The sequence below is a fragment of the Scardinius erythrophthalmus genome (assembly GCF_964197995.2).
Source record: "Scardinius erythrophthalmus genome assembly, chromosome: 2".
NCBI lineage: Eukaryota > Metazoa > Chordata > Actinopteri > Cypriniformes > Leuciscidae > Scardinius > Scardinius erythrophthalmus.
In genome coordinates, this window is record NC_138222.1 from 8,829,052 (window position 1) to 8,844,806 (window position 15,755).

At 38.9% G+C, this 15,755-nt stretch overlaps 1 protein-coding gene across 1 annotated transcript; it reads left to right on the forward strand.

Moving 5' to 3' along the window:
• The first annotated feature begins 1,362 nt into the window (after positions 1-1,362).
• znf821 (zinc finger protein 821) lies at positions 1,363-7,265 on the forward strand. Its single transcript, XM_081359257.1, has 5 exons — positions 1,363-1,488; positions 1,696-1,808; positions 3,099-3,197; positions 4,101-4,264; positions 4,349-7,265. Exons 1-5 carry the CDS (start codon positions 1,404-1,406, stop codon positions 5,124-5,126), a joined length of 1,239 nt encoding a protein of 412 aa, XP_081215383.1. The 5' UTR covers positions 1,363-1,403; the 3' UTR covers positions 5,127-7,265.
• The last annotated feature ends 8,490 nt before the right edge of the window (positions 7,266-15,755 follow it).

Here is a 15,755-nt window from a genome sequence, read left to right on the forward strand (position 1 = left end):
CCAGAATGGTACCAAACTTCTACAGTAGTACAAATAGGTTTGTATTTCACACTTGGCTTTGTATTGTCGGCAGAATCTGTCCGTGCTTTTCCCAAATCACGGAAGTGACGTCAAAGTCCAGGTTAGCAGTAGCCATCAGGCAAGTGCTATTTAAATAAACTCCTAATGTACTTACAAACTTTCCAATGCCTCATTTTATGAGTACAGAACCTATTTGTACTACTGTAGAAGTTTGGTACCATTCTGGGCATTATTAGTGCGGTAATTTACAAGATACAACCTTGGATCCATTAGCACCTGCACTAAGCCATCCGGCTGATATCTCTAAATAAGCTCTAACTTTAATAATGTTCAACCAAGGGAAAAAAGCTTCTGGGGGGGTGTTTTGCTCGAGGTCATGGTGCAAATTACTCTGAACCATCCCTTTAAGGCATTATATTGCTTTCATAATGCCTTATTTAAATAAAAAATGTATCAGTTGTTTCATCTCATGAGTAATTACTGTTGTTAAGATACCAAAATTATTGTTTAAACCAGGGTTCCTCAATTAGTTTTTTACCAAGGGTCAAATTCTGCCGACAATACAAAGCCAAGTGTAACCTTCACATCGCTTGGATTTTCCCGGTGAAATAGTCTAGAGTCCTTCATTTAAAAATACAGGCTTGCATAGACAACCTAGGAAGTCAGGGAAGGTCTAATTTTTTAAGTTTCGTTACAAGCTGTTCCCTCATTGGCAATACAAAAAGCAATTAGTACATAAATTCTTGCATATAGCCCCTTTAATTTTAATTTCAGTGTGCACATGTAACATCTTACTGGTAACTTTTATTTTTTACATCAGAAACAACACAATATGTTTTTGTTGATTTTATAATAAAATGTTTGAAGCAATTGTGTCCTACAACCTATTCATGATGTCTTATGGCTGTTTCCTTACTCCACAAACTCGTACATTTTCATTTTAGGGTGAGATATCCCTTTAAGTATTAATGCTCAGCATGTAACTTGTCCCACACCATTTGTGCTACAGTCATGAACGATATCTCAAATAAAAAATGTACATCTATATTTTTGGCATTAAAAAGACAAACAATTCTACAGACTTATAGTGAAGGGACCCGAGATTAGAATATCATAGAGACTAGCTGGGTGCAACTAGGATCTTTTAACATGGGCCTGTAAGCAACACCCTAGCAACCACCCAGAAATGTACTAAAAAGACTCAAAATACCTTAGCAACTGCATAGTAATGCCCTGGCAACCAAAGCAGTGTTTTGTACTGACAAGCACCACTCTAAAAAAATTGTTATACAGTATATATCGTGGTATTCTCAGTGACCGTTGTTTCACTCACAGGGCCTTTTCACACGACTGGGTTGTCCGGCCCTCAGCACACTTTTGAGATGGACGCTAGAGATGACTTCATTGAAGACGGCGAATGCCATAGCAACAACTCACAGGAACCTGAAGAGCAAGACAGCACAAGTGGTGAGCTACACGGCGTCAAAGGCAACTCACGACAGCTGTCTGAATTTATTTATATATTTGCTTGCTGCTCATAAAATATAAAAAATCCAGGAAGACAACTGTGATTGTTCTGTTCAGTGTCGAGACTTATTAGAAAACAAAAGCAAGGTGACCTGTGATGGCGCCGTCGATAATATTATTTACTAACTTTTTTTCCTGTGCTGCCAGATGACGGTGATAGTGATTTTGATAAGGATGACTCCTCAAATGCCTCTGCTGATTACAGCATGATGAGTAATAAGAGAGGCCATGGCCTCATACTACAGGATGACGTCAAGGAGGTGAGTTATGCACATTTAATGTACGAAGTAGATTGTTGTGATTATCTTACATTCTTCTTTTATCACATGATTTGCATGACCAGCTTTTTCATAGACAACTCACTTTATAAAGAGCCTCGCAAAACTATTCAGCCTTGACCAGTCTTATTTTAATGATTTGCAAATAGATTTAAAAATTCTGAAAGGAAAAATAATAATAATATTTTAAGATATTCTAACCTTAACTTCTAACCTTAAAATTAAAATGTAAACATTACCCACATTTTATTTATTTTTTATTTATTTAAGCAGCCTTGCATGCTTTTCATATGTGATTTTGGCCTACTATAATAATTGTATGTATACATCAAGGTAATTTATTGAACGCTTAAAAAAAATATTTTGCCATTAAAATATTCAATTTAATGCAAATATATATATATATGTGGTCAGATACTACCTTGAGACAGATTCTGACTAGATTGAGTTGAGAGCTTTGAATGAAGATTGAGTATCTTTTTTATTGTTGTTTTTGAGCCACTAAATTGTTAATTTGACATCTTTATACTGTTGAAAAATATTACATTTTAGATTTGTAACAGATTTACACTCTGAAATCAGTGAATTTAAATTTAATGAAAAGGTACGGTATAGACCTTATGCGTCAGAGAAACAAGCGTGCAGCCATCTTTATAATTTTCTCTTTGAATTTCCGTTTTTGCGGTAGCTCTGCATATTTCTATGGGATCGCTGTTGAAGAGTAATCAGCTGGTGAAGTGGATTTACTTATTGTAGAGTTAACGAAAGTTATCATGATTAATGTTTGAAGCGGATGTCATAAATGCCAGTAGACCGGGAAAATTTTAAAACTAGCGGTTCATTCATAAATCCATAAGATCTTATCTTCATGCTGTGGAAATACAAACCGGAAGACAGAACGCAACGAGCGCAGCACTGAAAAGAGGCGGGGCTACATAAGGTCTATATGATTGTCATTTTATTTAAATTTACATACATTTTGAGGTGTAGAGCATTAGAAAATTCTCCACCATCACATCTTTAAGGGTATTTTTGTAGGGTGACTCATGGCTCTATAGCAACCCAGTTTAAATGACAGTTGGAATGAGTCACAAAGGCTTATGGATCCATTTGTCTGCCACGCCACACCAGTGCTGCATCTGTCATCTGCAGCTACAGTCATTATCAGTTGTCACTTCACTTGTGTTCAATCATACTATTTAAAATATGACAAGACTTACAGTCTCGTTACTCTAAACTTTTAACTGTTTGTTGGTTCATTATGTCTGACAGGAGAGCGAGGAGGGGACAGACCAGGGAGGAATTTTTGTTTGTCCGCTTTGTTCCCTGGAGTTCAGTAGCCCAGATCAGCTCATCGCACATGTCTACCAGGTGAGGACTACTGAAGCCTCTAGTATATTTTAGACTCTGTTAACACCTGGTATTAAAATCCATCTCGAGCGCAAAAACGTTTTGTTATCAGATCACTCAAACTGCATTTGGAGCTTGTCAATTACATGCGGATTGTGAAGCACATCTAAATGCTGAAATATACCACACAACTTTTAAAATCTGAACACTTGTTGACTTTGTAAATGGTAACAGACAAAGACCGGGCATCATACACTAAATGACTGAAGATCATATACTACCAGAAGTTGTCCTGAACAAACTCACACAGGAGATCCTTGACAAATGAAGACAATATGAGTTGTAAAATTGACTTGGCATCAAACATTGAATGTCCTCTGACTGGATGGTATCCAGCTAAAAAAAGAGAGAGTCTGTGCCCATCCTACACTGTGATCGTCTGTGAAATCTGTCAACTATTGACTTCTGAAATTTGCAGACTGGCTCGGACTTTCTGCAACTAGCGATAGCTCCTCCAGACTGCAAATCAGAGCAAAAAATCTGTGCAAAAGTTGTGTAGTGTATTCTAGCCTTAAGCAATTTTTAAAAAAAAAATTATAATTCTTATGTAATTCTAACTTTCTTCCATGTGGAGAAATTTTGAATAAAGGACTGATTACTCTTTTCAAACCATTTACGATGAATGGAGACTACCAAAATGATAAGTTAATGCTACTTTTGGCCATTTTTGAAGCTTGAAAACTCTAATCCCCATTGTAAATGCTTGAAAAATGACCAGTACATTATTTAAAATGGTCCGGAAGATAGAATGTCAAACGAGTTTGGAACAACATGAGGTTGAGTGAATAACCATTTTCATTTTTGGACTGTTCCTTAAAGACGAATTTATGTATGAAATCTCTTTGTCTTATTTTCTGTGACCAGCACACAGCTGTGGGTAGCAGTAAGAGTTATATCTGTCCTGTTTGTGGACGAGCTCTCAGTTCTCCAGGCTCTCTTGGCCGCCATCTTCTTATTCATTCAGAGGACCGTCTGTCCAACTGTGCAGTGTGTGGGGCTCGCTTCACAGACACCAACAACTTCAACAGGTCAGTTCAAGACATGATTTTATCAGGATGCTTCATTGTTTTCAAAAAAACGTATCTTAACAGTTTCCTGTTCTGAAATTGTAGGGGAAAGTTGAAGGAATTCCTAGACACAAGCAGTATAGAGATCAACAGTGAGGGTGAGGCATGTGCCATGTCCAACTCTCTACCCAGAAGCCCTATGACTAACCCCAGCACAAATCCTGGTACTGTACTGACCTCATTGCCAGATGGACTTCTCCCTTCTGCACCTCCTCTTCCCTCACTGTCTGACAGCCTCAGTCCTTCCAGCACAGGCCTTCCACCTCTTCCAGACCTCATGAACCCTATGCCTGTGTACCCGGCTGGAGTTTTGCTGGTCTGCAACAGCTGCGTAGCCTACCAGCAGCTTGTGGATGCCCAGTCGCCGTCCATGAGGAAATGGGCAATGCGTAGGAAGAGCGAGCCCGTAGAGATGCGGATGCAGCGGCTGGAACGCGAGCGAACGGCCAAGAAGACCAAGAGGGCATGTGAGACACCGGAGGAGCGGGAGGTGCGCCGCTTACGAGACCGTGAGGCAAAGCGGATGCAAAGGATGCAGGAGACAGATGAACAGCGGTCGCGCCGTCTACAGCGTGACCGGGAGGCCATGCGACTCAAGCGGGCCAACGAGACACCCGAGAAGAGGCAGGCACGGCTAATCCGTGAGAGGGAGGCCAAGAGGCTAAAGCGGCGCTTGGAGAAGATCGACCCATCGCTGAGAAACCAGATTGAGCATGATCCTGCTGCAATGGCTGCGCTCACCGCTGACATGAATCTATTCCAGTTTTCCTTCCCCATGTCCGTCCCCTCCATGGACAATGGACTGTTTATGAAGCTTCCCTAACAAGCACAGCCCCAAACACCTCTCAGCCTGGCATTTGAGAAGATCTTGCCATTTTAAAAGAATAACTATCTTGACTATAACTGTGATGAGAATGTTATGCTCTTGCAGTTTCAAGGAGCCGCTCACCTTGACAGCGATTTGCTGTGATGTAGGTACCAGATGTCATTCATTTTCAACGTGAGAGGCCATGAGTTGCAACGCAACAATGTTGAGCAGAGTTCAACTTTATGCAGACAGGCAGCAACACCTGGCGACTACCACTGGGAGTGTGGACAGCGATGCTCACATGATTCGCTGCCTGAAACCGTTGGATATTGCAGTACAGAAGTGGTTCTACTGGACAGACAGGGAAGGGAATTGCTTTGAACCCCCGAGGGTGTCGGGTTACAGTAGTAAACAGCAAGAAGAAATAAACCTCCTTAAAACCAGTGTTCAGCAACGTTTAGTAGACTATGATGACATTTGAGAACCCGCCTCATCCCTTTAGCTATGACCTCAGTGAAACATTGAAATAAGACTGAGATGATGTTCCCATCTGGTAGTCAGAGGAGGAAAAAGGGGGCCTGAGGCACTGGAGTCTTTTACTATCACCACCAGTCAACGCCCACTAGCAACCAACAGTATGGTGACTTGCTGACCTCCTCGTATGAAATTTATTTTCTGTCAGTGTGAACGACCCTTTGTGGATTTATGTAACATAAACTGATTTACAAGATTAACTGGACTTATTGTATAAAAGATTCCAACATTCGCAGAAGGGAAACAAGGCAAACATGTTTCCCTGTCTGTAAGCATGTTTTAGGAGATTTGTCTACTTACTTTTCAAGGCTCAGACTTTTAGCCACCTTTCTTCAGAGCAGGAGGTTCTCTGTTTGCACACGGACCTACAGTGACAGGAGTGAGACGTGTAGCCACACTCCACACTCAGTCTACGGTTCAAATTTGCCAGTCTAAAAGGTTGGAGTTTACCTGCAACTATGGCTCATCTCCCAGGACCCTAGATTGGGTCACTACTAGCTCATATTCACAGAACCAACTACCTCACCATAGGCTCTTTGCATGGCCTAGTCACACCTGTGGCCTTGACCGGGACCACAGGGGCCGTGCAGGACCACACACACCGACTCAACGTTCCTTATGCCAACACCTACTATAGTCCAGTGGAGTCCAAACCTGCTCCTGGAGGACCAGCTTCCTGCAGTTCAGCCACAACCCTAAATAAACACACCTGAATTGCGGCATTCAGGGTTACTTGAAACCTCCAGAAAGGTGTGTTGGAGCAGATCAGAGATGAAGGTGGCCCTCCTGGAGTAGGATTGGACACACCTACAATTATCATTGCCCTACACGTTTGCTGAAACGACAACACTATTTAAATGCTGTTTGAATGCCACTGATCCAAATGGTGAAATCTAGGTGGGCTTGTGGTCTCCTGGTCTTTCCTTACACGGTTTTGTGTCCACGAGACCATATGGTGTCCTATTTATCAAGATTTACAAGGATGCCTCCTTTGCCGCCAATATGCCCCTCGTTGCACCCTTTAGTTGAGCCTGGACTATTTGTGCGCACACTCCAAGGGCTGAGGGTGCCATTTGGGAAAACCTCTATTGGAGATGTTGTCCTTTTGTACTGTTAATTACTGAAAGTATCTGCTTCAAAGCACATTCAGACACACTTCTCTGACCTCCCAAAGGCTTTATACCTTATCACAATGCTACACGGGTTGTTGTTGTTTTTTGCTAGGAACTCAGGGATGGTGTGGATCATCGGCATCCTCACAGCCTGAGAACATAGAGGAGCAGGAGACCTCCTATTCCTAATTCTTCATTATCAGATACTACCTTATACTCACTTTTACTGGTCACATTGGCCTTTTTTTCTCTTATTCAGACTGCAAACTCCTCACCTGAGCCAAAATGTCGATAAGGATATTACATAACTCCATTACATCTCAACTAACCAACCAACCAGTCTCTGCTGCTGTCACTGTACTGTATAATGTGTATTTTACCTCTTTAAACTAGTGTGGTCCTGAATTGGACCAGGGAATGCTTTTTGTTAATGGTGAGGCACTTAGTGTGTGCTCGATCTTAATGGCAACACAAGTAGTGTAAAAATTAAAAAAAAAAGTTGCCTTTGTCACTGGAAAGTTGTGCTTTGGTTTTATATTTAATGATTTTAATGATTGTGTGCTATTTCTATGAGATGTGCAATGATGTAAAGGTTTAGCGAATGCATGTACAACAAAACAATCAGGACGAAAACTTCCAGAGAGAAATCCCTCGTATATATGAAGCAGTGATAATGCTGCATGATTATGCTAAAAATGGAAATAACAAGGTAAATACACATTACAAAATGTTTCACACTAATTTAAAGGTGAAGTGTGTAATTTCTGTGCCACCGTCACATGCCCCGTCTTCCATTGTTGAGTTGAATAGGTACTCACACCCCAAATTTCAAACCGATCCAAAGGTTAACACGTAACTCCCAACAAACGGAGCAAAAGCGCCACAGAGCCAGTGTTTCTCAAACGTTTTCAGGTGGTTGACCACTTCAAGAGTGAAAGGAAATGAGCAGGGGTCTAATTCAATGTCCTTTTCACTGATTCTGTCTTGAGCCACAGTTCTCTACATTTGCCAGAAGGCTGTTGTTCTTATTTTATGGAAAGGACTGAAACTTTTAGCTAATAAACTTAAATGAGCCAACTGTTTGCTTGCTAAGAAATTAAAACCAAACACTTACGTACACTAACATATAAACGTTAATCATTGAAGACAGTCAACGGAAACACTTTATCTTAAAATGCATTGTTATAAGTTAATTAGTTGATTAATTCAATGTTGGTGCATATAATAATTTATTTATTCAGGTCTTTTTATTGACTTAAGTCGCAACCACGGTTTGAGAACCACTCTGCACAAAGTTGGGAGAACATTACACACATCACCTTGGAAGCTTTACTTCTCAGTGTTTCATATGGGCGGAAGAGTCAGTCATGTTAAAACGGACCACTGTACATCTGGAAGTACCTCCTGAAAACAGGGTAGACTCTGTGTATGTCTTATATTTCATTCCAATACTTATTGCAATTTATTTATTACTACAGTGAATGATGCACATTCCAGTGTTTTAAATTCACAGTGTCGTCATTACCATCTTCAGAGATACCTCTAATGTTCAAAGTGAAGCAGCTGAGCTTTTCCGCACGGTTGAAGGCAACTGGATACTGGTCCCACGTTTATGCTGTTGTGAAGTATCAATGATGGGTTCCTTAAGGAAAAGAAAAGGATTTAATGTACATGTGATGAAGCATCACTATGCAATTGAGAGCTGTACTCAAGAAACTTTGTATTACTACTATGCAGTTGATATGAAAGTAAATGGACTCAAATGCTCCAGATCACAAACCTCAGGCAACTCTTGACAGTCAAGCCATTTGTCCTCAAGTCCGTAATCCTCGACCACGAGATCCATCCATAGTTTTGTTTTCATTGAATCGAGTTAATGTATGCACATTCAGGAAGAACAATGCAATTTTGATGGTAAAGTCCCTGAAATTCATTATAAAGCACTGAGTTCATAGTACATAGTAGCATCAAAGTTGAGGAAACGCATCCCAATGCAATGAGAAAATCTGATGATTCTCTGTAGTCTAGATTGAGATGTTGACTGGATGCATTGTCTATTTTGAGGATAAAATATAAAAAGAGTATTTTCAAACATAAAACCTATTTAGTCTGCATTATTACTAAACTACATTTTAGTGGTATGCATTGCCATGTATTAAAAAAACATTTTCTTTGACATATTTGTGCATACGACCCCTGGCAATGGAACTTGCATGTTATAAACTACATGTTAATGCATTTATTCAAGCTTTTCATTAAGGATTGGAGTCCAATAATTACTTGCCTTTTTGTTGTCGTCTATCTAGATATTTTCATGCTAATGTTTACAAACTCTCTAAAAGGCCAAAATGACTGAAACCTTATAAAGTGACAAGAATAGCACTGGTCACAACAACGCCAAATCCTGTCCTGTTCAGAAAGCCATGCTCTGTTATTGGGTTAACAGATTGGAAGCTCATCATAAAAGCAGGAACAGAATGTGGAATAAACATTGACTTTACTGCTAAGAGTTTGTTTCTGTCTTTCTCTCTGTGCACACATGTAAAGTGAGATTAAAATATCCGAGACCATATTGAAAATGTGGTATTCATAAATAGTCATGCTGAGAATATATTCTCTGTAATGGGAAATCGAAAAAGCAAAATGCCAAACAAGCATTTTCACTAGTACACTTTCAGGCCCCGTTTAAATATGTATAAAAATATTTGTATTTTCTCTGGTGTACTGCATTTCATCTGAAATTTGATCACCACATGGTTTCAGTAATCTTGATTATTTTCACCCCATAGTGGAATATAAAATAATAATAAAAAACAAGAGCAATTGTACATTCACAGACTCAAAAGTTTGTATTTCAGATTTAAAAAAATTAATGCATTCTACACTGGATATTATTGTAATCATAATCTATTATTAAACTCTGTAATTGATGCATTGGATTCATCAGATGCATCAATGCACTTTTCAAACCCTTTTTAAAATGTATTACAATTTACTAATTGAATGGAACGCATAAGAAAAACAGACGTCAAGCCAGCATGTTAATATTATATAGATATATATATATATATTATATTGTGTTTACTTAACAAACATGATAAATGCAATGTTTCCAAGAAGTTAGCTGTAACAATAAAAATACAATATCTTTGTGTCCTTACATAGAATTAAAACAGGAAAACAAAATAAAACAAAACAGCCCTAAGTAGTTCACAGAGAGGTACAAATATACAGTACAAATCTATTTTATTCAAAAAAGGGTACAAATAAAAACGCAACAAAATATAGTCATTAATGCTTTGTAAAGTTCAGGTAGGTGTAGGGTAGGCTAAGGGAGCACTTTGGGTAGACGACTCTAAGGCTTTTGAGAAGAATTAATACATATTGGTACGGCCATACGATATTAAAACGTACTATACAAAGTTTATACAACCTGGATTATACTTGAGGATTGAATATAACACATACATCATTGCATATATTTCGCAGATTTTTATGCATTAAACAAAGATGCCATCTCATTTAAAACTGGTCACACATCACATAAAAAGCAGTGTCACTTAGTGCCAAGAAGTACAATGTCAAATTTGAGAGTATATAATGATTCCTTTAAAACCGTTAGAAACCTGATTTCAGCCGACATTACTGACTCTGGATTGCTGTGCCCCCGAGTTCTGTCTGGGATTTACACAAACTGCCATGTGTTAGGTTCATAAAGCCTTCCAAAACAATATATACAAAAAAAATAATCAAATCGCAAACAATTTGAAGCAATGATACAACTACAAGTCACTGAAATGTTACCGATACAGAAAACCCTGATGGTTTATTCTCGAGTGGGTTCAGCCGTTTTCACACTTCACAAACTATTAAGCTCTCCATTTTGCACCGGATGTCAACAGGGAGACTAAAATGGACGTCTGTAAAAGATTTCCTCGGACTCTTAGCCCGAACTATTACGTGTATCTGCAGGGATTCTCGTTTTCTACGCACCATCTTCTGACACAGACTCCGCTAAATTTAGTTTTCACTAATTTCCTCAAACCACTTTAATGAGGATTTTCTGAAAAGTTTTTCACTACAAAATCAAAAGAAATTAGTAGTTTATGCAAAATGGGCGAAATTCGGTTTTGTAAGATTCAAACATTACACAATTTCTCTAAAAAGGACCGCTTACTAAGGAAGTGAGGGAAGCTGGAATCAGTGCAAAGCATCAGTCTTGACTTCACTTCTGCTCTACTAACAAGAGCAAAATATAAATAAAATAATCATTTTGAATTTTATCAAGCTTGCATTGTGTTCAACTAAGATACACATCATGAGCTAGTCCAAAAATAAAAAATCATCTTACAATCAGGAAGTGCAACGTCACTAATTGTTGTCAGTGAGCAACCCCGAGCCACATTACACTAGACCTTTACAGAGTCGTCCACGGCCAAAACGACTAGAACTGAATGAGACTGTCTCCAAGTGAAATCGTACGACCTTGCAGAGAGGAAGTCACTTGTAGGCATCGTTTACGAACAATGCACATCTTAAGGCGTTATTGACAAGCTAATATTATACAAAACATATCTTCATATCTGTACAAGCATAAAAACGTTGGATGATTGTTTATGTGGTTTCGAATGATTCAATATAATGGCGAAACATTTACAATAACACTATAGGTGAGGGGAAATAAGTGCAGAACATTTCATTGCATCAAAGTGACAAACGTCTATGTTACATGATTAGGTGAGGCTCTATGGAAGAACAACACGGTTTCAGAGCGAAGAACAACGCAGAAGGCATGTGCACGAGAATAGGGCGTCTACACACCAGAAATATATCCTTTGATTTCAATGGGGAACATGAAAATCATCATTGATAAAGGAAAAACGCCAGTGTTGTGAAAGTGTGACCAAAACCTGAATCTGAAATGCAACGCACTCTGTTGCAGGCTGGTCTGATTGTGCTTTTGTAAGTATTCCGGAAAACAAATTCCCACTTTATTTCAACTAATCCAACTCTTTGCTCATTAAGAATGCATTTCTACCCATGAAACCCTCTGTTTGTCTAGTGTGCAGGCATCCTATTCTTCATAGGGAGATGAAATGCTTACATCAGTGCTGTACTGCTCAATATGTATGCAAAAGCGAGGTATAAAGGACATGATTGGATTAATTATCTCACATCCATTGAGAGAAGGAAATGCAGAAGCGTGGGAATGTAGCTTAAGCTTAAACCTTCTGTGCTGTTACCATTGAATATGCAACGTCAAGTGATAAAAATCACAGCTTTACAGAGATTCCCACCCCCCACATTGATCTTGCGTCAATAGCTAAGCTATATAGTGCTGTAGGGATGACATTTTTGCTGTCCAAAACCTGGAAATGGGGTAAACATTTTAGCACTTCCAGTTACATAATCCTGAACTAAATTGGTTTTGGGTTAAAAGCCTGAAATAAAGTCTGTAGTTAACACAAGCTCAAGACATTTTCATGTTTTATTTTACAACATAAAGTACATTAGTAATACCAGCATGAGCTTTTACTTGTCTTGTAAAAGGCGGTTGATAACAAGTGGCTAAATGGGACTACAGAGGTTATCAGGGACATTAAAGGGGTCATGAATCGGCTTTTTAAAAATGTTTATATTGTTGTCTGACGTCAACTTATGCCGTTCGCTTGGTTTTTACATTCAAAAACATCAAAATGAATAAGTAATAGGCTATTTTCTACCCTGGTTTTGAGCCTAGCTCCTGAAACGCTCGGTTTTTATGGGCATGCCGCATTTGAAGACTTGGAAGTAAACGCCCACTGCTATGATTGGATAACAGTTTTGCATATTATAATGAGTTTCATGTAATGTGTGAATTGGTGGGCGGGGCTAAACAGGCAGTGTTGAAGTAGGCGTTGATCATCTTCTGCGGAGGCGGTGTTTGATACCCTTTGACGTCATAGATCCCCACTTTGAAAAACCTGTCGTTCGCTGTGCCTGGTGTCAATAAAAGCTTTTATCGGACTAACAGTTCTGAAACTTACAGGATATTCTTATAGTATGATGACCTCTTATATGTCAAAAGCTCAATGAAAATTTGATTTCTCAGTTCATCACCCCTTTAAATATCCTCAGCCAAACAGGTAAACTCATCTACACATTTGTCCACGTTCACAACCTTGTTGTGTTTATAATTATGCTCTTGCAAACTATTCTAACTTCAGGGATTTAAAAAAAAAAAAAAAATTAAATAAAAAATAGACTGAAAGAGTTGTCGGACACTTAATGGTGGTGACATTGACGTCATGCAACCGTGGTGTAGATCGTTTATAGCCTACATTTTGCCTTTACTTCTGAGGACTACATTTATGCTTTACAATTCATAAATTGTGTTCATTTGTAAAGATTATCACGATGAACAAAATGTGCAAGAATCATAAATTTTTTGGGTCACAGAACCAAACGATAATCTGCAATAAAAAAAACGATTTCTACAATAATCCGTTGGGTTTTGTTGAGGGAAACAGGGTGATGCTAACTTCCAGGTTGACCTACAAAAATGTCATCATCAGTGCAGCACTCCATTACTAATATTTCTAATTGTAGGTATTTGGGATGCCATGAAGTTTCAGGCAGAAAGGCTGACGTTGCAGTATAGATCAGATCAAAATGGCCGTCAACAGTACGGAATGATTTTAAAGCCAGCGAGATTGATGTATGACATGTGATGACAGTAAGAGCAAAGTGGAGACATGCAAATCTCCCAGAGAACAGAGCTTAATAAGACAGACCAGAGTAAAGTTAAGACATTGGGAAGGCACAAACATAGCGTCAACTCTTCTTGGTTACAGTGCACAGGATAGTAGCTCAGTTCTTAATGAAAGCGAACTCAGTCCATCTCCGCCACGAAGGTTGCATGAGGGAGATTTCATCTCCACGAGAGATGGCTGGTAAGGCAGTGCATTTGAGAAGACAGAGAACAGTGCACCATTGCTGACAAAAAAAATCGAATAAAAAAAAATACAGCACCAAACTAGCGACACAAGATAAGCTTCAAGTTAAGTGATTTGGTAGTGACATAGACCTAACTGACGACTACCATAAAGGTCACCAAGCCTGCGGGTTACTAGAGAAAATACAGAATGTGCAACGATCTCGAAATGTTTCTTGAAACTCAGCCGATCACAGACGAACTGGTGAGAGTTTAGAAACTGCATTACGCATAGGGTGCTGACTGAGTCTCTACTGCATAGCTCTTGCTAAAGCTGTACTTTCTGCTATCTCGAGTCACGTATTGCTTCATGTCAAATGTAATACTTAAAACAATGGAACAGGTCCTAAATTTGAATAACAAATCCCCACTCTTATCAATTTTCCCTGTGTGTGTGAACCTAACAACCTGAAACCAGTCAAAGTTGGTCTCCCAAGCCGGTTGACCAGCTGTTAAAAAAAAAAAACAGCAAACCATACGCACTTGACCAGGCTGAAGACAAGCAGACCAGGTTAGGCAGGTTGTGACCCTTTTGGGCAGCTCACTCTACATAGTCAAGTGAGCAATAATGAAGTGTCCTCTGTGAACTATCTTAAAGGGGTCCAACATGTGCCACCGAAACATTCTGGGACAAAGGGGAAAGAGCAAGGAAGAAATAACATGAACTAGATTTGAGACCAGATTATAAATAGCATGAAAGTGGGACTCCTTTTAAGAGGGAACAGGATGTCTCCAAACAAAACAACAGATGATGCTCATGAAATGCTTAATAAACAACAAATGGATTTGAACCAATGTTGGTTGATCAAAACCAAATACTGTTATACTCGATACACACATTGCCATTTCTTCATTTTGTCTGAATCAGACTTGTTGGTAAACCAGGTAGGTTCATACTAGGGCAAATGGTTTCAGGGCCCATTAAGTGTACCCACATAATTTGTCCTGCGAGTTCAATCTATTAACCCTTCTTTATACCTCTTCCGAACTTCTCTTTAACATTAGAGGTTTTAGAACTGCACAGACATGTGGTATCATTGAGGTTGATGCAGTGTGGAGGAAGTCTAAATCTAACTAGTCAAATGCTAGCGCTACATTTATATAAAATATATATATTATTATTTTACCTAAAAGAAAAAAAAAACTCCTCTTAAAGCCTTGAGTGATAGTGAGAGTGCAAAAACTGTTAAATTAAATCATGGCCCAAACAGAGAAAGCCCAGCAATGCCAAGAGCCAACAACGCAGAGAAATACCAAAGGTCTCATGAAAGAACTTGAACCAAAATGGAAACGAAAAATTGCACCTGACAAATAGTAAGTGGAGGCAAAACACGGAGGGGGAAACAAAGAAACATTACAAAAACAACAACAACAGCAAAAGGAAAAGTGGGAATGTCAGGCTCTTTTCTGGAATGCTGTTTTGAAACTAAACACAATCTTCCTAATGTTTATATTATTTGGTCTAATTGCACTTAAGTCATGATTTCATCCATCTGAAAATGTTCAGTAACTACGAAAAGTGAAACTGCAGCATTTTCTCTTGGCTAATGTGTAAACAGTGTCAACCTTGCCTGTCAGTTTCTCGTGAGCCAAAAACCACCAACAAAACTGAATACTTCAAAAGAACAAACATTTTCCCTTCATTATTAAAAAAAAAAAAAACGAACAATAAAACACGTAATATATCTGATTCCTGTTAAAGAGTCAGTGTGAGTCAATTGAACTTATCTGTGCAATACAAGACCTGCAGTACAAGTTTTAAAAATCACTCGTGGGTAATATTGCCAAGAAGAGAAGAGAACGCAATACTGTACAAGAGTTCACCAATTACAGAAACCAAAGAAGAAACCATAAAAACCTCAGCACAGATTTGAATTAGAAACTATATTAATAAAGCTCTTTCCTCTTTCGAAATGAGTTTACGGTTCAACACTGGTCCTAACCAGGCATGACGTGACAAGTTTCCAGTGATGAGTAGTTTGTCCGTCCAAACTGAAAGCAAAAATGCTACACCCTGTGACAAAA